This window comes from Cyrtonyx montezumae, unplaced genomic scaffold (genome assembly GCF_038088225.1).
Source record: "Cyrtonyx montezumae isolate F1298 unplaced genomic scaffold, pur_monq_1.0 scaffold_2, whole genome shotgun sequence".
NCBI lineage: Eukaryota > Metazoa > Chordata > Aves > Galliformes > Odontophoridae > Cyrtonyx > Cyrtonyx montezumae.
The window spans coordinates 34,775,227-34,799,536 of NW_027071936.1; the positions used below are offsets into that span (position 1 = coordinate 34,775,227).

General features: G+C 39.7%; 1 protein-coding gene across 1 annotated transcript in view; it reads left to right on the forward strand.

Moving 5' to 3' along the window:
• LOC136048932 (bifunctional heparan sulfate N-deacetylase/N-sulfotransferase 4) overlaps window positions 1-24,310 on the forward strand; it is a 101,429-nt gene that overhangs the window by 72,127 nt on the left and 4,992 nt on the right. The window contains exons 7-12 of the mRNA XM_065736859.1: window positions 14,260-14,442; window positions 16,744-16,840; window positions 18,563-18,686; window positions 20,184-20,358; window positions 21,455-21,625; window positions 23,585-23,694. Coding sequence (XP_065592931.1) covers window positions 14,260-14,442; window positions 16,744-16,840; window positions 18,563-18,686; window positions 20,184-20,358; window positions 21,455-21,625; window positions 23,585-23,694 — 860 coding nt within the window. The remainder of the gene's footprint in view (window positions 1-14,259; window positions 14,443-16,743; window positions 16,841-18,562; window positions 18,687-20,183; window positions 20,359-21,454; window positions 21,626-23,584; window positions 23,695-24,310) is intronic.

The window sequence follows — 24,310 nt, forward strand, 5'->3', positions numbered from 1 at the left end:
CTTGTTGAGCCTTCGTTAGCAGCCTACTGCATATAGGAGAGGGACATGCCTGTCCCTCTTACTTTAATTACATTATGTCATGTCTACCAACATAGAAGGGAGCCTTACTATTAACCAGCTATGTCAGAATTTGTTTCAGTGGTTACAAACACATCAAATCAAATTAATATACATATTGTCGGTCCTTATTCTTCTTTGTATTGCAGCCCATTGATCAGTGTGGACAATGTAAAGAGCCATTTTACAGTATGTAAGTGGACATTTCAGTGAAGCACAGCAGTGACCAGATGCTTGCCCCCATTCAGAGGACCACGAGGCTCCATCCCTAGGTGGCCAGAGCCACCTACATGGGTGATGTCACCACATGAAGCAGTCAATAGCTTGTCCCTGAGAGTGTGGGTACTACCTCTCCTTTATTCAGAAAGACACTTGCACCCCATGTACATTCAGAACTGCAGACACCTTCTGTCTTCCTCCAGCCACAGTCCATAGTGATGTTCAGTATAATCAACATGCATTAATACTGAAAGACAGCATGCTACAGAAGTGCCTCTATCTACCACACAGTCACCCCTTCCCCAGTAGACATCTCTTTTGTAACTAGAAGCCCTGTAAGCACTGATAACATGACAGAAATATAATGCAGACACAGAAGTTGAAGCCACTTTTATCATTCAACTTCAGGTGTATGATTACATCTATTTCAACCTTGCTCAGGCTTTTGAATCCTTTTTCCCCTTTAAAAATAATTCTTCCTACACTGCCACACCAGCTGGAAAGAGCTAGTATAGGAAAATACTGTCCTATGGAAACTCAATCCTTCGGCAGCATATTTAGAAACTAATTAGCTTGAAACTGAAAGCATAAAGAAAATGTTTCTGAGTAACACATGATCTTTCTTTCTCTTTCATGACATTTTCCTTCTTTATGATGGTTGATACTCCACACCATACATTCGGGTACTTTATCAGAATTACTTCTCGGCAAGCTAGGTGATGGCAGAAATAGTAATAAATGGCTGTGTGTCAACAAGAGGGTTATTGGGAAAAAAGAAAAAGAATCTGTTGCCTTCAAGCACATACCATACAATAATTTATTAAAGTGTCAGGAGTAAACCTTTAAGGTAAGAATGAGCTGACTCAGAATTCTCTGATTATTGAAAATGAATCCTTAATAGAAGTAAATGGACAAGAACAAAATTTCCTTGCTCTGTTTGCCATTCAAAATTAATTGAAAAGTGGCTGATTTGAGAATATTATATCCTCTAGTGAACTGAAAATGTTGTATTTTTTCCCTCTGAAACCAAGAGTAGAGAATTAAATTAACTCTGAGGTTTGTTTGCTCGTAGTAGGCCACCAAAATAGATTAATTAATCATCATTTATGAATACTCTATAACACACAGCAGTCTGCTCTTCATAAAACTGCAAGAATAGCAACATGACAGTAGAATAGTTATAAAAACAAATGATACATTTCTTGCATCTCCAATCTATATCAACTCACATGACATTTCTCCCTCTGCAGTTTGAAAGGAAATATTCTGGTGAAAACACTTACTCAGTGTTTTATAAGAGGCCTCAGTTTAAACAGGATGATTTACAGTTGCTCCATAACTGCTACTCAGGGTCCTGGACAGACATTTTAATAGAGACATTCACTGTTGCTCAGAGATTCTTGCCTTCCTCTACTTGGAGAGTATGATGTGCCACATTAATGATTATATTTTAAATCCCTCATTCAAAACACAATTAGAAAAAGATCTTATTTAAACACCTACAGAGAGAAATTTCAGAGAAAACAGTCATTTGTGAACATTTATCCAAACCAGTCATCATTGTGACCATTATTTACCATCAGCAGATACACAAAAATATTCCTCCTGAAGTTCAACTGTCTCAGAAGATTATGTTTTAACGCACTGATCAGAAAGATAAACAGGGAAAGATGGCTGTAGATACAGTCAAAAAAAAAAAAAAAAAAAGAAAGAAAGAAAAGCCCTGTCACTAGGTCAGGCTGCTGAACTTACTGAATCCAGCCATAGCTGATAGGGCTGTTTGCATCTTTGTCGGCTGTACTGAATTATGATCTGGGAAATACTGATCTTTCTCCTCAGGTATTTAAACTGCCATATGCTGAACTTATGGGTTATACATAATGGACTTTCAGGGCTCATGTGAGTGCTTCTCTTCCTAAGATGGTCAGCCTGCCAACCTTAAAAATATCCACAGTTACTCAAGGAATAGTTTCATTCTGCCTAGAAATACTCTTCCCCAGAAACTGAGTAGTTTGGGAACACCTCCAGAGCATAGGATGACAAGATTTAACCTCAGGTCATTACAGAAAAAATTTTATGGAGTATCCCCAGATGACATACAGCGTGTAAGTGGAAAGATCAAAGTCAAACACACAGATTGGCCTGTGCACAACACTGGGCTCAAATACAGCACTTATAAATATTTATTACCACTTTTATTAGTTATTTGGCAGCCTATCCACTGCTGGCTCTCCTCACTGAATGCCATCCAGTTATTTACACAGATTCCTGAGTAGCAGTCTCTTCTTCTTATCCAGGAATCATAACCATGCAAGTATTACATGGGTAGAGTAAACAGTCTCTTAATTATATATCATATCCTTTGGGGTCTTCATAACAGAGGTTTCACATTGCTTAAAATGTAAGCATTACATTTAGATTTCTTCAAGGTAATGGAAGAGCAGTTTATTTCCATTAAAATAAAAAGTCAAACAGGGATAAACATTCTGACTATTTTCCACTCACACAAGTTAAGAAGCCCCATAAGATATTTTCCAAATTTTAGAAATAATTAGTTTAGTTCCAAAGATATTAAATCTACACTAAAAAATGATCCCTCCTGGATTGTCTGTAATATTTACATGCTACTAAAATATGTCATTATTTAATTAGCTATCAGGCATTTTAGAACAACCATATACAAACAATGGCAATTATCCTTTCCTAGAAATAAGGCTAAGCAGTGGGAAATCTTAGTAAGGGTAAAGTAAAACAGCTTAACGGGTGGCACCCAGGCTAGCTGACTCTTGTGGCTCCAGATTGAGCACTGAAGTTCATCTGCATGTATTGGTCTGCCCATACATGAGCATTCAAAGCTGCTCTAAGTGTATTCGTTCAAATCAAATCCACCAATTAATTTAATCCGCAGGTCTTTAACTCTACCCAACAACCCTTGTCTGGATATATGTTGTCCTCTACTGTCCTGCTCCATATTGCAAAGCAGAATACAGGTCATAAGGCTCTGTGCACATTCCCTTTCACCTGGGCAACACCAGTTGAGAATTAAAAACATGGGCTTCAGACAAAGAAGTAGAGAGCAGCCCAGGGTGAAGGCCTGGCCCACCTCATCATCTCCACAGGGTTGGGCAGGGTCATCCCTCCACTTGCCCAAACAGAGGATAAATCAAGGCCCAACAAGCTGGCCAACAGAAGGCTTCCCTCTATCTGCAGTCCTTTTCAGCCTATTCCACTGTGTGAAGAACAAGGCTGACCCAAGGCTCCTTCCCCTCTCCCCTTATAATACAATTGTAAATTATCTCCATATTTTATTTAAAAATTTCAGACGCGCTGTGGTGAATGCAGAGCTTGTAAGAGCTGTATGTAATGCTGGGTACAGTGCTCCACTCAAGGGCACTAGGAAGGACTTGGGCTAATTCTGGCCCAGGATGGCCTTTCACCTGTTGGCTCAGATCAACCCTGCTGCTGTGACTATGAGAGAGCTGGGGCAACAGTAAGGAAGAGCTATCCTTTCCTCAAGGCAGTAATAGGGAAAACTTCACATTTTGCTGTAAATAAAGCCAGTCAGCGTGAGATACAGTTAGGTATCACAAAGTGGTGCCAAGGAATATTCAAATTAATTGGCACAAAATAATTGAAGCTATACTGATTTTCATCTGCAGAGGATGACTAAGGAGATGACAGCCTCTACTAGTGTTATGTTGTTGCTTGATAGGCGTTAAAGAACATGTAAATTACATAGGAAAGGAAATGAGTTATTGATATCTATCTCCTTATACAAACTCTTTGATCATCTCTGAAATCTGAAGACTAAAACCATCAGAGGATTCAGAGCTGTTTCTTTTTAATGACACTTTCATTATTCCTTCAGAAAGTGTTGGGGTACAAATCTGACTTGAGACAATAGCCTACATCCTTTTTCATCTGGCTCATTTTTTAAATTTGAAGTTGGATTTATTCTTGAGGCTACACTGAATAGATTTTTCTTCCAGAGAGGAAGTCTGTAACTTAAGGAAACATTTTCAATAAGAAAACACAGCAACAAAGAAAATCCCTATATCGTGAAGTTCACCTAGAAATGTAAATATTTTCTTATAACAGAAGGATTTAATTGCTCTAGACTTTTGCCAGGACTTCACAGAGCCCACAGATGTAACTTGTAGCATCATATTCGCACAGAATTCATTGGACTTCAGCCACAATTAGATGTACTGCTGATCACTTACACAAGTGTGACAAATGAACAGGCAAAAAATCAATTTACTTTTTCCACTCTAATACGGCTCTGAACTGACTGCAGAAAGTCAAAAGCATCAGAGCTGTTTCTCCCCCCACCTGCCCCATTATTGGTGGGGCTTTGTTTGTTATTTTGTTGTTGTTTGTTTGTTTTGTTTTTGCTTTTGCTTTTTTTTTTTTTTCAGGCTCTGATAGTTTGCCCTTAAAAGTAGTGGAAAATTAATTATAGGACTTACTAAAAAGAATAATGGAGCAGAACCACCTAACTAGATTCCTTCATCTCGGACCACAGGCATCAGGAGTATGAAAAATATATATAACACAGGAGATGGTTGCTGTATTGAAACATGATCATGATTAAGTAAGAAGCGAGACTCAGTAGATATTAGAAGATTGAAATAAGGAACAAGCATAGCAACTTGACTTGCATAGGGAATAGAATAAGAAAGCACACAAGTTTTCCGTTAATAATTCATGCAATCATTTCAACTAAATAATAGAAAAGTAGAAAGCTTTCCTGGGTAAAAAATAATTTTACTTTTTGAGTAGGGAATTTTAGAACAACATAGAAACACTATAGCATTTGTATAGTTCTACCAAAGCCATGAACTACCATTTATCAACAACAGATTCGCTTCCTATCACTGGAAACGCTTAGGGTGGAATATAGCTGCCGTAATAAATAAGCATGGGAAATAAAGTGTCATTCAACATTTTTGTTTTCCCTTCGAAGGGAAAAATGCTACATCCCAAACACTGTCTTTGTTGCTTCTTTTAGAGATCACATTTGGAAAATATTTAATTATCTTATCAAGAATGTTAAAAGAAAGAGATGTGAGAAGGGGAAATAGACATTTTTTATTATTATTATTTTTATTTAAATGTGATTTTCAGGCACGTGGACGACTTTGCTTAGTAGCAGAAGTGCCATGAATATGAATAGTGCTGAATTCTAGAGAAACAATTTGTCATTATTAAAATTAGTGCTTTCTCAACACAAAAGTCTCAGTTCTAGCTTCCTTTTTGTGCTGTTGCACAAACAGCTGCATTAAGGAGCCGGCATCCTGGGATTCATTATCAGTGAATGGGGCTTTGGCTCATAAGGTACAAGAGAAGTCTGCAATTCATAATAGGAGGCTGTCAGGATGTGAAATACATTGAACACTTGAAATTGAAAGAGGTATTTCTGTGGTCAGCCTAGCATAGAGCTACTTCATATTAGTAAATGGACACTTGACAGTTTTGCATTTCTCAGCCATGACATGCCATTTACACATTCAGAAATACAACATGCTACCACCTAGATCCAATTATGAAAACTTGCTCTTGGAACAACTGCATAGCATTTTCCAAGCACAATGGAAAGAGAGTAGCAAAATTCATTTTCTGGGAAATGCTCATGCAAGATGAACAGAGAAGAGTAGTAAACGCTACCAGCTTTCTACAAGAAAAGATGCTTGCACCATTCATTTCCCAATGTTGAACCTAGTTTATTTTACATGAATTCATTCCTTCTTGCTAAATTTCTTTTAAGAGGAATGGAAGCAAGAGTGAAAGCTCCTAAAGATGGTGCAAAACAAGTTTCACTTAGAGGAGGATATCTCTGAAAGACCTATCTCTGTCCTGGGCTTTCCAGCTAAGAAGTAATGCATCAGCAAAAGCAGGAGGAAGGAACCTATGAGGGAAAACTGCTTCTTCTTATTATTACTGAATGGCTATTTAGATGACACAGAGCACATAATTTGTACAGAAGTTTTGTACATTACTTTCCCCACAAGAAGCATGGATTTATGGATAGGCACTGTTTCAAGTATTTGCATAAAGACACCAGTGTGGCATTTTGGGACACAGTTCACTGGCCACGGTGGTGATGGATTGTTTGGACTTTTTTGGTCTTTTCCAGCCTTAATGATTTGATGGATACTTCATTTCCAGTGTGCTGCTATACCAGGCAGGTTGGTTGGGGCGCACTTTAGCTGGACTGGAGCACTAAACCCATTTTCCAGGAATTTGTTCTAGACGTGGGCATGTTATTCTCAAGCAGAAAGCAAATTCTGTGATAGATATTACTATAAAATAAAGATAGGAAGTACCTGAGTGACTATGGAACACAAGGCTTCTGGGAAAAAGATGGGAAGAAGCCTTGTTTATTATCAGCTCCACTACAAACAGCAAAGCTGCAGTCCTCAGTTGGGGTGAGGGATTTAAACTAGCTGAGAGCAGGACTCATCCTTACCTCCTAAAGGTGCAGATCTGAAGTGAAACATCAGACATTCCTGCACTCAAAGCTGCCTGCTTAGAGGATACAAAATCCTGTTGTAAACAAACACATGCACACTAAGGACAGTGCCCTAAAAGCAATTGGGCTCTGCTTTAGAAAGTTCCTTTGCTCTTTGATGTTCAGGAAATTCGCATTCCTGATGTTTTATATACTGATGAATTTAAGTCCCTGAAAGTGAAGATAATGGGATTTTCATAGCTACCTGGCCACTGCTAGCATGATGTGTATCACTCAGCCAGGACAAAAATCCCACTGGAGTTCACCATCTTTTGCAAACTTCTCCTTTAAGCCACATCTACACTGCAAGATCTACTACAGTGGTTTGCAGTTCTCTGGAATGATCCCCCCAAAAAGGCAAATATAAATTGCTGGCTTAGAGCAGACCAGCATCCTAGTGCCCTCTAGAGACAGATAAGCAACCCCTGCTCAAAAGCCTGCAGGCAGGAAAGCAGGCCCAAGGCATGAACTCTGCTGCAATCATTTCCTAGCAAGATGCTGCAGTTTTTCTGGCATTGCAGTGGTACAGAATCACAACCAAGGAGCCTGAAGGCAAGTCTAAACACAAGCTGACATGACAGAATTCATATAGCTGAGGCTGTGTATTTTTTATTATAACTGAAGTTGTATCCATGGCTAAAAAGCACACCTCAATTCCCATGTCCAGGTACTCTATTGTAAACAGACCTTCCTCTGATGCTTTTAGGATACCTTGCTTAGCATAAGTATCTCGTTAATGGAGAGCTCAAACTGTAAAGCTTCTAAATCTAATCATCTTTATACCCTGCAGTATAAACTGGAAGATTTTACCCAACAATTCAAATACGTAATACAGCATTACCACAAATCTGCACACTGCTAATACTTCATTAGCTTTACAGAATATTTCTACTGGGCACAGTGGCAACTATTCTCGCTCTCATTCTGCAAATTAATAAACTAAGAAATTGTAAACATTAAAAAACTCACTCTATATACATTACTCAGGTACCTTATAACATTGCTGTAAGTGCTTTTAGATCAGACTGCATGAAGTTTTGCACTTACAGAAGAAAATAAAGATCCAGATTATGCATACGTAGGTACATAGGGCTGTGCTTATGGACAAAGGGCATTAATCTGGAGTACAGAATGCAGCTTCTGTGCACATTGAAGCGTGGGTTTCTATTTAATAATTTTGAAATGAGCCTCTCACCCTACTAGCTAATCCAGGTATACTTCACATTCTCCTCCCAAAGCGTTCCCCTAGAAGTCTGCATTCATAGTGATAGCCCATTGCTTGTGAGATGTTACCGTTTTAATTAGCCTGGCCAGCTCTCCAGGGGAAATAAAATGTGTTGTCACCTGACTGTGCTTGGAAATACAGCAGGAGCTGTCTGTTCCCTGCTGGAGCAGCCAGGAACTGCTTGAGGGCTACTGACAGCTTCTCTGCTCTGGAGGAGCAGCTCGCATGCCTGGCTGTCACAGGTCACAACGGTTCAGGATTGTTAATAACAAGCTACCCAAATATTATGACTTAGAAGCAGAGAAGCTGGTAAATAACCAGATGTAGGCTGTAGCTTCTGTTGGATCACATCAGATGGAGAAGTGAAACATTCTTAACAGTTCTCTGTGTAGTTAATGGCAGAAAAATTACTATTTTAGTTGAAGTTGATACTGACTTGAAGTTACCCATTCCACTGTTTCCAAATGACAGAGGAGAACAAAGTAATGTCTCTGTGCCCCAGTGAAATAAATGAAGTAAAACCTGCATTAAATGAATTAAAAGCACTACAAAAAGTAGAGAATCGATCAAAAACAGAGAAAAATGATCCACCAGTTCTGCTTCCGATTTCCCTTGGACCCCATCTGCCCCCAGAGAAGCACTCAAAAGAATCTTCATTTATGGTTAGCAACCTTAACTGGGATTGTTTAGTCTGGAGAAGAGGGAGACTCTATTGCCCTCTACAACTCCCTGAAAGGAGCTTGTAGCAAGGCAGGCATCAGTCCCATCTCCCAATTGACAGACAGAGGACAAGAGGGAATGGCCTCAGGTTGTGCTGGGGAGGTTCAGATTGGATAACAGGAGAAAGCTTGGCTGAAAGAGTGGTCGGGCACTGGAATAGGCTGTCCAGGGAGGTGGTGGAATCACTGTCCCTGGAGCTGTTCAAGGACTGTGTAGATGATGCACTGAGGGACATGATTTATTGGGCAATATTGGTGGTAGGTGGATGGCTGGATGAGATGATGGTCTTTTCCAACCTTGGTGATTCTATGATTCTCCTTTACATTTGTTAAGAGTTCTTTTTCCTCTTGCTTTCCGTTGCCTACTCTGTGTTAACACCTCAAGTAGATTGTCTGTAACTTTTCTGTTAGAAAGAGAACAACAGTGGTTCTAAATTTCTGACTAGCTGCGCAGTTAACATGCTAACTGGGTGGGTAAATCATGTTTTTATTCCATTAGGTTGGGTAAGGAGAGGGAAAAAGGATGTTCATAAACTCATTAAGGCTGGAAAAAACAGTAAGATCATCTTGTCCAACTGTCAGCCTATGCCTGTGACCACTATAGACCATGTTGCTCAGTGCAACATCTGTCCTTTTCTTGAATATCTCCAGGGATAGTGACTCCACCGCCTCCTTGGGAAGCCTGTAGCTGCTCTTGCCCCACCCTCTTGCATGGGCCACCTGGTCCTGCACCCTTCTGAACAGCTGCAGTGCTGAACAACAAAAAGCCAGACTAAAGATCGCATATTTTATGTATCTACAATAAAAAAAATGCATAGAACCCAAAAGTTATTGTCATGAACCACCCTTAAAGCAGCTATGCCCTGCTCCTGGGGAAGAGGACTGCATGTTAACTCATTTCTCCCAAAATGCAGGACAGGTTTTAAAGCAATCTCATTGACTTTGAAATGCTGACCCCAGGGATTTCTTACTTAGGTATATACAGAGAAATCCATCCTTTCAAAATGAGCCTGACAGCAATCGTCTTCAAAAGAGACAGTGCCTGTCTTTCTGTCCAGCAGATATGGAGGTGGATCAAAGGTTATCTGGTTTCCCTTTCCAAATCTTTCATTAACGTACCAATTAATTCTTCGCAAATCATACCGCCCCCTCTGTGCCTTAACTTTTTCACCAGCAAAATGTAAATCACAGTATTCCCTTTTCCTATTAAAGTCTTTGAAAGCCATAGCTTTCAGCTAAAAAGCTGTAGATATTTCTTATCTGCATACAATAAAACGAGAGATTAAAAAATAAAGTGAATGCTTCAATAAAAAACGGTCCTGAATAAAGAGGAGGGAAAGTGATTTTGAGAAAGAGCATGAAGGGAGGCAGCAAGCAAGAGCTGAGTCAGAGGGTGGATGACAGAAAGAGGAAAGCAAAAACTCTGACTTAAACTTTCAGCATTCTCTCAATTTCAGATCTCAAATTAGTAGCGATCCCAGTTACAGGGGTGAGGGGAGAGGTGAAATACCAAAGCTAAAGAGATATTGCATCGGTACAAAGCGCAGCGTCATTAGAACACTGCTCTCCTATAGTGTGTCTGCACTCTAGCACATCACAGAGGAAAACAACCAGCAAAGTAATTCACAACCAATCCTGTCTCACATATCTTATTGGCAATAGACTGTATGCCAATAGCAAGGGCTTGTACTCAGCTATTCTCTGCACATTTGTCTAACACACACTGCTTATGCTAGTTTAACCCTAAGAGTAATGCCATTCAGCCAGGACCTTTCCCATAGCTCCAGGAACCTAAAGTAATTTATTGCCTTTGCACTACACTGCTGCACAAGCAGTATCATACCTCCCTCTGAAAAGCATTACCCCACCATGATGAAGTGCTGGCTGCTGGTTGTTGTCAGCCAGTGCAGTATCTTGCTTTTTTGTCATGGAAAGTACAGAAACCTGGTCCTTTCTCTTTTATTCCCCAGTTTTGCTCTGAGAACTATGAGAAGAGATATTAAACAGTTTTCATTGCTTTTCTCACTCCTGCCCACGAGGCTGATTCTGAATCCCCCCTGTGACAATCAAAACCGCACAGCAAAGCCAGCAAAGCAGTGCAACTGTGTTGTGCAGCGCAGTACCAGCCCCAAGGCATACAGCAGCATTGTGCTTGCTCAGCACATTGCTCTGTATTGAAGCATCAGCAGGAAAACACAGCTTTGCGTCCATCCATGCTCTAAGTATGATCAGTTAATATCCATCCACATTTCTCTCAAAAATTTTGGAGAAGGTTAGCAAAGACATGATTTCATCAGTGCAAAATGCACCACATTCACTTCCGTCACTTCAAATAATATCAGTGGAGCAAAAGAAATCAAGAGGTATTTAAGGTATCTTAACACAATAAAGAGTGATAATAGGATATTCTGTAGTGGACAGCAGCCTAATGAAGCTAAATAACTAACATAAGCTGATATCCATCTTCTCTGGGTATACTGTTACACAGAAAAAAAGAAAAAACTGATCTAAATCTAAGTATAAATAAACAAAATAGCAATTATAGATTTATGTACCTACATTATTTGCTGTGGTAATATTAAATTCCTGCAATAACGTTAAATGCCATTGACAGACACTTTGGCACTTAAAAAAAAACAACAACAAAAAACAGAAGATGATCTTCTGTATCGAGATTTCCTATGAGTGCTTTCCTTTTCATCATTTTTAATTAGTTAGTATGAAGAAGCACTTATCACACTTATAGGAACAGGGGCCTAAAGCAGAAAGGATACACTTGTGGGTTTTTTTGTTGTTTTTGTTTGTATTGAGGATAAGAAAGCAGGCAGAGAAAGGCCAGCAGACAGGAAACCCACATGAAAAGATACACCACCTTGGTTATAAGTTTCTTGGCACAACATATGGGAAAGAATAAAGTCTGGAGCAATTTTATTGTTTGGCTTTGTTAAATACTTTCAGTCATATGATAATAGTCACTGAACTCCTCCAAATCAGGTGGGAGGAAAGAAAACAATCTAACCTTTTCTCTTGCTAATCCCAAAGACGGCTCAGAACAGAGTAAAAGTGAAGAATAAGTTACCTTCCATGGAGTAGATGAAGTACTGTGCAAACATGCTGCAAATGAACCATGAGGGACACTTTTTCTTAAGCTCCACTAATCTTAACCTTAGAGAAATACTAAAATCCTGATAAATAATATAACAAATTAATGGGTAGGTTTTTAAACATTGTGGGCTGCCACTTAAGAAGCACCAGGGTAACAGAGCACAGTGGTGGAAGTGGGAAGCATGTGGTTTGTTGTCCTGTGATTATCCTGGAAGATAGAACAGCCCACTGCATTATGACTGCAGCATTTACAGCCAAACCTCAAGCCCAGGGCTGACCTCACACAGCAGCAGCCAAAACCTCCCCTTCCATGCCCAGGTCACAAAGATATTACACAAACTACTCCCAGCTTCAAAGCAGAGACAGAAATCTCACTGACCTGAACATAGCAGATCTCCTGCTACGAATCTGAGAAGAAGAAAATATATCTATATCCATAGCCACCCCCTCCCTTCTTATAGCCCACACAGGAGTTTGTAAGTTCACACACAATGCCATGAGCCTTCAGCTGTGCTATCAGTTCCCCTTCCTTATATACCCAGCTGTAAAGAAAGACACTTGTGAACCAGGAGTCCCTACTGCTGGTGACTAATCTCTTCTGATTCAGGTGCTTCAGAAAGACCCCACAAGATGTATACATCTTTTCTTGCCTACAGATGCGAATCTTAGGCTAATGAAGGTGGCCTAAGGGGTTTAGTGCACTGGTTGTGTCTCATGTCAGTTTTCAACCAAACGCTCCCACAGCTTTACAGCCTGGCTCTATAACTTAAATAAGGCACAAAAAAGCTAAAAAATAGAGGGCTGAGCCTATGCCCCTCTCCTAAGTCTAGACCATCGTGAAAGCAAATGGATCTGTGTCTGTAAACTGCAGAGTGCATGTGAGCTGGCTGTATAAAGCAAGAAAAGAGCACACTGTCATTGTGGCAGGAACCTGATCCTTTCACAAGCAAACATTTGCTGCTCAGCATTGTTCTTTCTCTTCATTAAGGGTCTGGCTCAGACCACACTTTGCTCTTGGGCTTCAGGAGTTCAGTGTAGCATGAAAAGGCGCTCCCATGAAAGGTCATCCATAAATACCTCTCATATGGAAATATTCTAAGCTTCACTTAAAGGAGAGTTTCACATGTCAGGAAACACATTGCCCTTGTATGGATTCTTCATTTGTCACAGTCGTGGTAGGCACACAAGACTTCAGGAAAAGTAAACTCTTACAGACCCTAGATGCATTACCAACTGATAACTAAGCACAAAGCCAGTGCTCTATTTTACTTTTCCCAGAATTCTTGCACTGAGATAGGATGGAAAAATGCCACTTTTCCCACCACCATATTTTGGGGTTTGCTGTAAACTGTCATTATAACTGTTTTTTTACTTCATATTAAGGCCTCCTTAAAGTCTGATATGGTTATATATAGATACACACATAAAAACTCTTTAGCTAACAATATGATGCTATTTCTCCGTGACAGTGTAATTAAATTCTGTTGTCACTGTGCACCATATAGCTGAGGCCAGCGTACCGAGCAAAACATTTAACAATACCCTGTTTGACAGCATCTTCAGAAAGCTAAATAATCACAATCTACAGATAAACTGGGTCTTTGCAGCACTGAAATTGAGTCTAATCATCTCATATAAAGAAAATACTGAGAAATATATTTTGCACATTATTCTTACAAATTCTTCTCTTTATCTTTGGGGAATAAATGATGAGATCTACAAGGCAAATTTCTCCATGTAAAGGAGAACTATAAAAATAGCGATAACAGCCAGAAGTTTTATTGCCCTGAAGAAGAAATCAATGGCACTGATATTTATTTGAGATATCATCATCTATAAATGCTTGAAAGTTTCACATTTTAGAATTTTTTATCTTTTTACAACTACATACACCACTTAAACTGGCCAACCCAGTTGGAAGAGACAGTCTATTAGTCAGATTTTAGCATTAGTGTTAGACTCAGTTTGTAGGAGGCAGACAATTAGTCAGATTCCAGTGTTAGTCCTGTAAATTGCAGCTCTAAAATCAATGCTTTTCTGAGGAGCAAGAGCTGGTGCTCCAGGAAGCTGGTGGTGGGCCCCAGCCATGTGTGTGACCTCACAGGCCCTGGTGCAGGGATGAGGAAGCAAGCAGGGGTTGTGCAAGAAACAACTTTGGTGCAGTTTGACAAAAGAAATCAAAATGGAAGAATGAAGAGTCCCTGAACACGTCTCCTAAATGAAGATGGGGAGTCTTTGAAGTGAGAGGGGGGATTTTGAAAACATGGTACATATGCGACAATGACTTGAAGCTGGCAGAGAGGTTGGGAAGTAGGACTAGCTTAATATTTTCCTCTTCTATTGCTTTTGAGTGGTGGTGAGAGAATTTGGCAAAGCCCCACAACGACCTTTGCTGTGACTGAAAGGTTTCTCTGCTCTCCCAGATCAGCATCTTCATGACCCATTTATCTAATTATGGGAATGACCGCCTGGGGCTGTACACCTTCGCAAACCTGGCCAACTTTGTGAAGAGCTCGACCAACCTGCAACTGCAGACACTGCCACCCATCCAACTGGCACACAAGTACTTCGAGCTCTTCCCTGAGCAGACGGACCCCCTTTGGCAGGTAATGTCCTGACCTCTCCCTGCCTCCAATTACATTGCTTGTCAAAAGAAGGATCTGTTCCTGTACAAATACAAAAAAAAAAGTAAAAAGCCCACTTCACATTAAAGTTATTTTTCAACTCACCCCAAATCACGCGTATTAAAAGCATCTACATGAGTGAGAGCTCCTTCCCCTTCTATCTGCAGGTTTGCTGATGCACCACCATGTGTTAACTAGTTACAGTGCACTACCAGCAAGATGAGTAAAGACAGCCCATAGCAAGAGCTACCCCAAGGCAAAGGGTGCAGGTCCATTGTGCCCAGCAATGGAAGCAGCTACAAGGATTTCCTGCCACTTGAACTTCATTCACCACAGAAACGAGGAGAAGGAAGGGACAGAGGGGTCAGTGCTGTAGAATGAGCCGCTGTTTTAGGAAAGGAAAAGGGTTTCCATGCATCCTGCAAATGGCTATTTTCTGTCTCTATTGCAAATGCACAACAGTGCTGCTTGTAATCTCTACACTATAATTTCCTAATCATTGTTGTACATGTCTGGCTCTTCTCTTATTCAGAGTATGATGTGCCACGCGGTGCTTTTAGCTAGGCAGGCTTAAGTCCAGAGTGACATCATTGAGATCCAAGCAGTTTTATCAGGCTTATGCTCATACAAAGGAGCAGAAAATCTTGCTATTATTTTTGGCCCAGATGCCAAAAGAGAGAAGAATAAATCGATAATATTCCCACCGAGTTTAGTGGAGCTGCAGTGATTCACATTATTTAATGATTTTCTCCATTATGTTTTGCTAACTTTTTTTCACTAGCAAACTGTATCTTCTATTACCAGCCAATACTATGTAAAAGCAGGATCCATACGATAAGTCCTAACCTTTCCTGTGGGGTCTTTTGTTCACAAATTTTTATTTTGCATTCATGGGCAGTAAAAAGATAAGAAGATGATGAGTAATATCCCACATTTCTCCCTTCCTTTTGGGTTCTTATGTAAACTAAAATTGATACTAAGAGTACTATGCACCTGAAACCATTTCAGCACCTTTGAAAGTAATGCCTCAAAGCTATTCAAACAGAGGTTTCCATTTTAACTTCAAATGAAAACTTGATTAAATCAATGGTTTAATATTTTTTTCTTTTCCTTTTTCTGTTTTTTTTTCTTCTCTAATGACTGAACTTAATCCTCAGACATGTAAAACCATTATATACACATTTAATTTTTGTCAAAGGGACAACACACGTTTGCCAAAATGCCTACAGGCTCTGAGCTGATGAAAAGCGCAGGAGTAATGGAAAGAGGAAAACACAGTAGTCTCAGAAGGTTTGGATTTTGAAACCAATCCATCTAGGTTTTGCAGAGCTGTTCAGCTTTCCTGATTTCACTGGGGCCCCTGTAAAGACCAGTCTTGAAAGGTATCAAGGAGCTGAGTCCCTGTATACCTGGAAGCTCTGATACCTAGTACAATGGAAGGGTTTCCAGGGATTCATACCAATGATCTCAGTATCTGTGAGGAATAAACTCTTATGGGGAAATACCATAGAATCATAGAATTAATCATGTTGGAAGGAACCTCAAAGACCATCTAGTTCCAAGCCCCTCTCCCATGAGCAGGGCTACTGCCCACCAAATGAGGTTGCCCGGGGCCCCATCCAACCTGGCCTTAAGCGCCTCTATGGATGGGGCATTCCGCAGCTTCTCTGGGCAGCCTATGACCATCCTCCGAGTAAAGAATATCCTCCTAACATCTAACCTATATCTTCCTTCTAAGTACTGGAAAGCTCCCTTTAAGTACTGGAAGGCCACAATGAGGTCCCCCCAGAGCTTTATCTTCTCCAGGCTGAACTAGCCCAGCTCCCTCAACCTGTCTTCATAGGTCAGGTGTTCCAGCCCTCTGACCATCTCTGTGGCCCTCCTCTGCACCCGCTCCAACAGCTCCACATCCTTTCTGTACTGGCAGCCACATGCTTGGACTCAAGACTCCAGATGTGGCCTCACAAGAGCAAAATAAAGGGGGACAATAACCTCCTTCTCCCTGCTGACAGTCCTCTGAGGATGCAGCCCAGAATACAGTTTGCGTTCTGAGATACAAGCATGCATTGCTGGTTCTTGTCAGGCTTTTCATGTACTTATCAGCAGGGCTGTTCTCAATGAGTTATTCTTCCAGTCTTTACACATATCTGGGATTGCCTCAACCCAAGTGTAATGCCTTGGGGTTTTACTATTTTGTGTAAGCCTCTGGTATTAGAATGTACGATTTAGATTCTGCAGTTCTCATATTCATCCAAAATGTTTAGGTCTGTTTTCCTTCTTCAGAATCCATGTGATGATAAACGACACAGAGATATTTGGCCCAGAGACAAAACTTGTGACCACCTACCCAAATTTCTTGTGATAGGACCTCAGAAAACAGGTAAGAAACAATGAATTTGTCATCTAAACTAAATCCCAGATTTGTATCTATGTGAGTAAACTGAGATCATTTCTCTGCTATAGAAAATGCATTCCTGATCCATAGTAGATTCAGATAGTAACTCTTCCACCACTAACAGAGAGAGACAATGAAGTGAATGGTAACACTGTGTTCTCTTTCCAATACCAGCCACTGCTTCCAGAAGTCTGCTAAGGGAATAGCACCAAAATTTCCCAGTGGTCTTTATTCTAATGGGTATTGTTAATCTTTCCTGATGCTGTATTTATTTGAATAGGGAAGGCTCTGATTATGATTTATTTGTTACCTTCAATTCTGCTTTTCTTTCCAAAAACCAACGACATTTTATAAGACGAATTACTTTGGCAATACTTCCAGTTGATTTGCTTTTAGGAAGAAGCATGAACTCATCTGCATTTGCAGGAGGGGCTGCTATTGCTGGTAGCCAAAGGGCAGAAATCCCAGCACTCTCAGGAAACTACAGTTGCTGATGGCAGCCCCAACTGAGCCACAGGCAGCTATGTGTGCACCTGCCTTGTGCACTGATGTTGAAGTAGAGTGTTGCGGCACTTTCAAAGCCAGCTGACACATGCCTTGGAGAGTGGCATATGGGAACAGTTGTAAGCAGCCAGGGCATGGTGCTCAAACTTGATGGCTGTGCATATCTAATTTCACTGCTGACTTCCACCTACTGGTAATAAGACAACACAGGAGTAGGCAAAGCAAACATCCACCATAAAGAAATTTGCTGTCAAGGTTCCATCCATTAAGTTTGTTATTAAGTTCTTTGACAAATCGTTTCCCCATCATTTGAAACTAATTACCAGTCAACCTATTTACCTCTTTGCAGGCCACTGGGGGTCTCAGGGCGTTATTTAAATTAAGTCACATATTCCCACTCCCAAGGTAGCTGTTACTGTTGTTGACATATTACAGAAAGTGGATGTCGAGGCAGGGAAATAAATGAATAATCCAAGATTATATAGAAATTCTGTGACAGTGACAAAGAGACAGAAGGTCTTGATTCATAGTCCAAAGATAACTTGCACAGCATAAAGTCTTTGAAGAGTAATTTACAAGATACATTCTCCTGAAATTTCACCTTATATTGAATAACATTTCTGGGTGTTTTTTTTTAACTAATAAATAACATCAAAAATTTACGGGGGTTTTAAAGCACACTTATTACTGGTAGGTTTGTTGGCAGGGAGGCAATGCAGACAAAATACACTGTGCCTCCTCAATAGACTTTTTACTCCTCAATAGCAGAACCCTCCAGAAGAAACGCACAGAGGATAAAAGTGCTGTTCTGGGCGCAAGAGAAGCACCATCACATAATTATTACTTCGGAAAACTTTTGTGCATGTAAACAATTTAAACAAACATCTTTAGGCCAAATTCCATCATTGGGTTAACAGAGTCAAAAAAGCAGTGTCACCAATGACAGTATCATTACTGCCTCAGAGGGAATGCAGAATCCAGAACTGGGAAAAGTTTACTAAGCACATAAAAAAATCTGCACATATTCCCCACTTAATCTGAACGTATTTGTGCCTACATATCCCTTTCACAAATAGGCAAAGGAAATCTTCCTGATTTTACAGTATATCTCAGTATGAACTGTGTTAGAAGTACTTTCTTAAATCAATAAAGTCAGTGGTAGTTTTTTCTGTATTGTAATGACATCTCTTTGTGTTGTTACAGGAACAACAGCACTTTATTTATTTCTTCTGATGCATCCTTCTATTATAAGTAATCTCCCTAGCCCAAAAACTTTCGAAGAAGTTCAGTTCTTCAATGGGAACAACTATCACAAAGGAATTGACTGGTAAGAAAAATAACACAAAGGAAGTGTTCATTATTAAAATATGCTGAGTCACAGTGAAACAATTACAGTAGCACGTATGACATCTATGTAAATATTAATTTGTTATGCTTGGCATTATCAGAGAGAATGAGAATCTTACTTCTAATGATGGGACATTTAATCAAGTCCATAATTTTAAGTATGTCAGAAACAATTTTCTTATTCTTTTCACAAATGAATACAATAGCAAGCTCAGTTATGATGGCTGTTTCCTGAACATTTCTGTCTTCTCATAACTATGAATTTTGAAAGCAATGAATTATACCTTCTTTCTTCAGTGTTTTTAATTAAGATTTGGCTTCTCGTGAGAAGAAAAAGAGCCCTCCATAAAGATTTTCAGCTGATTCTCCTATCATAAATTTTAAACATTGTTTTTATTGCTTTTGTTTAAGAAAAAACTTTGTAGGGCTTTTGTTTCCATGGGAAACAGTACTCCTCATCTTTGTATGAAAACCAAAATACAAGACAAACATCACATTGTACAGAAACAGATCAATCATTTCCAAGGTGTCATGAAAAAGGAGGAGAAAGAAATACTTCTCATTTATTTTTCATAGTGCATAAGGGAAGCATAGATATCACAGAATATATGGTATACTACACAAGGGGGAGAAAGTGGGATGAGCAGGGCTGATGGATCAGGACTTGGCTCCCAGCAGAACAGGGCTGAAGTGCTGGGGAGCTCCATGAACCTGCCTTTATTCCCTAAAAACCATGTGAGGCGGTGAGTCTCAACTCTGCAGAACTGTGCACTCAAATAAGCTGGCTTTGCTGAGAGCTCTTCTGGCACATTTCACTGCGATTGCCTGCTAGGCTCAAAGGTCAGTAGGGTTTTGTGCACCAGGTAAGATTCCACACCCTTCATTTCAGTAGAAAGTACATAAAAACAGCTAGCCACACCAAAAGTGAAGTTTCTGGAGGACTCAACCAAACTAACAAGACAAAAAAAGGCTTTCATTTTAATTCTTCAATCTTTGGATTAAACTTTCTATGCCATTCATTTTTACTTCAAATCAATTTTCAATGGAAAAGATCATCAAAGTCAAAATTTGAAATCTTGCTTTCTGAAAATGGCTAAAAGATTTGTCAGTTCAAAGACAAAATATTTCAACAACATTAAAACTAAATGGTTTTCATTTTGAAGCTTCTCCCCCTTTTTTTTTTTTTGTATAGCTAAAACTGAACTGGCAAAAGATTTCCTTGTGACACTGAACTTATTAGAAAAATCCCATCCATCAAAGGGAAAACCTAATTACCTGACTTCATGGAGGATTTAGTTATTACCAGTACCATCCAAGAGCCAAGATCTGTTCCCCCTATTCCGATTCTGGAGTGAGCTGAGAAATTTAATTTTGCTTGTTAAGAGTTATGTCTGAAAATCTACTTCTTGACCTACCATGAAATGAGATGCAGATGCATATGACCCTTTTAATTCTAATTAATTTCTCTGCCTCCCAGGTACATGGACTTCTTCCCCACTCCTTCCAACATCACCACCAACCTTCTCTTTGAGAAAAGTGCCAACTATTTTCATTCTGAGGAAGCTCCTAAAAGAGCTGCTTCCCTCATCCCCAAGGCCAAGATCATCACCATCCTCATTGACCCATCTGACCGTGCCTATTCTTGGTATCAGGTATGGACTTTGCCTTTGAGAAACAGATAGTGAAATCAACAGTGGGGGATGATGACCAGCATCAGTGGGAATTTGTGCCATTGAGCAAGAACAGGATTTATTGCACAGAATTTGCACTGTGTAAAAGTGGAAGGATACTGAATGCCAGCTTTTGCAGTTGGTGCCTGATACACCAGTGTCATAAATGATGAAACTTCTCAGAACAGAGCTGCCACTGGCTGTAAACAAGCGTATTAATCTCAATTACATTTGACACCACATAGAGGAAAAGTGATGTTCCTCACCCAGGGAGCTGCACGGGGGAAAATGAGCACAGCCTAGCTAAAAATCAGAGCTTTTTATGCTAAGAATCTGGTGCCTCATCCAGTCCTCTTTTTTGCAAGCTGAGTAATATGAAGTAGTGTACAAATATATGTAATGTCTTCTAAAGTTTCCTTGTAGTTGAAAAGACGTGTCTTGTTTTTTTTCTTTATCTGGAAATGAAACAAAGCCTGCTTATTTTCTGAGGAAACTCTAGGATGCTATTTCCTGTCTTTTCTCATGTCCATGCCTTTCCGCCTTTCAATAAGAAAGTCTGTACATTGTTTTTTTAAAGAGATATTTCAGTATGCAAAATATGATGTTGTTACAGAAATGAAGAAAATACTAAAAATGTGGTTAAAATGGACACAGATAATGTTGCAATAAGCATAAAGTACAGCACTTCTGATAATGTTCTACAAGAAATAAAAAATGGTCTAGGGCTGCAATTTTCACCCTTTGTAATAACTAATTTGCACCTTTACAAATGCTGATGTGAGATCTGGAGCAATAAAACATTACATCTCCTTTGGCAGAGCACCTGCCAAAGGGGTAGACACAGGTGCAGAGAAGGGCAGACACAACCTCCATCCCTCACACAATTCAAAATCTGAACTGAGGTCATTGCCATTTGAGAGTAAAATTATAGGATGTATTAGAAAGGAGGCTGTTAGGAGTCATGATTTTGCTCTTTGTGGGAGTTAGAAATACCAGAGCAATTTGTTCTTCTTTTTCTCTTTGATCATGGCTTAATCTTCAGAATCACAGTGATGTTTAACTAAATATCTCCCATTAGCATCAGCGCTCTCATGAGGACCCCACTGCCCTGAAATTCAATTTTTATGAAGTCATCACATCAAGCCCCTGGGCACCCTCAGAGATAAGGACCCTCCAGAAGAGGTGTTTGACACCTGGATGGTATGCTGTCCACATTGAACGATGGCTAACTCATTACCCAGCTTCACAGGTAACTTCCCATCTGTTAGCTCACCAAGGTTGCAGAAGGTCCTGCAGTGAGTATTGGCCTCATTGATAGAGGTAACAGGATGCTTCCCACTGGAACTCTTAGCCATTAGGAAGTGCATATTTGTCAATATTAGAGCATTTACCAGAAATATTTTGATTTTTTTGCCTTTTGTTGGATAAGATGCAACAGGAAAACTGTGGCCTGTAGCCACACGGACTTGATGGGTGACTTAGGACCTTTTCCTTGCAGGATTGACAAGACTTCTGGGTCTCAAGAAACAAGCATTTGTAGCATGAGACATTGTAGGAAGTTTTGCCAAACTCATCCAGAAAATGCCAAGGGTTTATCTAAAAGCAAATTTAATTCCCCTTCCCACTCACTTTGTTTAATAGAAAAATTCACATTTGTTTGATGCTGATAGGGAATTAGCCTTTCTCAGTATTAGAGGAGAAATTCTTTATTTTCCTTCATCTTCCTTCAAATGTTTTATTGAATTGTCTTTTACAAACTTTTCCATGAAAATTTAACATAGGCCTAACCGATATCATTCAATCATAGAATCATAGAGTCATTAAGATAGTAAAAGACCTCTAAGACCATCTAGACCAACAGTCCACCTACCATGTATGTCCTTAAGTACTATGTCTATTCTTTACTTAAACATTTCCAGAGATGGTGACTCCACCACCTCCCTGAACCTCTCTGATTGACCAGGACAGCTGATAGATGGTGGAAAGCAGCTTGGCAATCACCTCTGCCAGCTCCCTCCACACCCTTGGGTGGGTTCCATCTGGCCCGATGCACTTGTGACAGTCCAGGTGGAGTGCTAGGTCTCTGTTTCCTCCTTAATCACAGGGGATTTAGTCTGCTCCCATCCCCAACTTCCAAGTTATGAGGCTGAATACTCTGAAGAGAACTGGTCTGAAATATGCCTATTACCAAACAAAAATTGTTTTGAGATATAAACCTAAAGGAAATGATTGTGTTACACAACAGGGGTGTTCTTTACCTGTGTACCTGATCCATTGCTTACATACTATGACTGCCTATTTTAAGAAAAAGATACTAAAGGGCATTTAAAGAATACATCCTGGGAAATCTGGAGCACACACAGGGTACCAAGTACCCCATGCCCCATTACCTTTGCTCCTTATTTGCTCTTCTTCTGGGCTGGGCTGCTGCCATCTCTCCTGAAGATTCCTCTCCTACAACAGCAAAAAGCAAATGCACACCTCTTATTAAACATGCAGGGGCACACTGACATATTTCTTGTAAAACTGGTAACCACTCATGTTGCATAGTTGTAGTGATTAATTTTACAAGATGCACAACAAAATGCACTTATCTTAATAAGGTGCACAGAGAGTGCACTCACAGTGCTTACTAATGGGCACTCAGTAATGTGCATTCACTCAGCCTGAGCACTCAAAAACTTAATAATTCATAATAAGCCTTCATGATAAATATAAAACACATCTGTCCAGAATAGTTATTAGCAATGCTGCTTGGTTCTCTGTGAGACTTCTGATACATACTCTAAACATTTGCTTGTGGAGGTCAATGTACCTTTACATCACAACAATCCTAAATTAAAATTAAAAAAAAAAGGGAGAGAGGGACCTTTGCTAACAATTTTGCAAGGCTGGTGGTAATTCTGAAAATAAACAGTCACGATATCTCTTCAGAACATTTAATTGTTTGGCTTCTGAACATTTAATTCTAATATAGATATGAGCCTTCTATCATTTTTCTTATTCCATGCCAGTCTTTCTATGGACACACTGTAAACCTTTGCAGTCCTTTTGCATTCCTTCATTATCTCTCTGACTCAGAATTCTTTGGAACTTGGGTTAGGTTTGTGAGATTTCACTCTTTCTTTTGAACAACAGGGAAATAGCATTATTCCTTTTTTTTTAACCTCAACCTGTTTCTAACTGGTTGGCATATTTATTCCTACAGTTACTAATTATTGATGGACAGCAGCTAAGAAGTGACCCAGCTACTGTGATGGATGAAGTGCAGAAGTTTCTTGGAGTCTCTCCTCACTATAATTACTCTGAAGCTCTAACGTGAGTTTGTTTCTTTATCTTTCTGTTAACAACAAAAACTTGCAAGAAACAACAATTTTGCAAAGCAAATAGCAATTTTTTAAAGCTGTGTTTAAGACGCATTCAGTTTTCCCCTAACTAGCATACGTACATTACATAATTTAGTTGCAAGGTTACATAGATATCCATGTGCAAATTCTACTTCACACATCATACAGAGCAAATGATTGCTCAGTATTTTCTACTAGGCACAGAGCATTCATGTAAAATTTGAGTGTTAAACCACAGATGCCTAAGACATGTTTTCTCTGGTTCTAGTGCTAATTTACTAGCTATACTGACTAAAATATGGGTTCAGTTGATGAAAGTTGTACATGTACAAGCTCAGCACATGTTTGCAAAACACATTGTTGAGCGCTATGACAGCCTCCAGAAGATCCCCTAGTGTTAAGTCTGAAAAGATTAGTTTAAACATTTTTACTACATTTATGTAACTGTCTTATTGCAGAGATTAGGAGAGAAGTATTCAGTGTGGTAGGATTCATCAGCTTGCAACGTTTCTCTATTTGTTTGCATTTATTCTAGACCAAATATACCATTACCTAATCCTATTTCCATAAGTGGGTGGGCCAGTGCT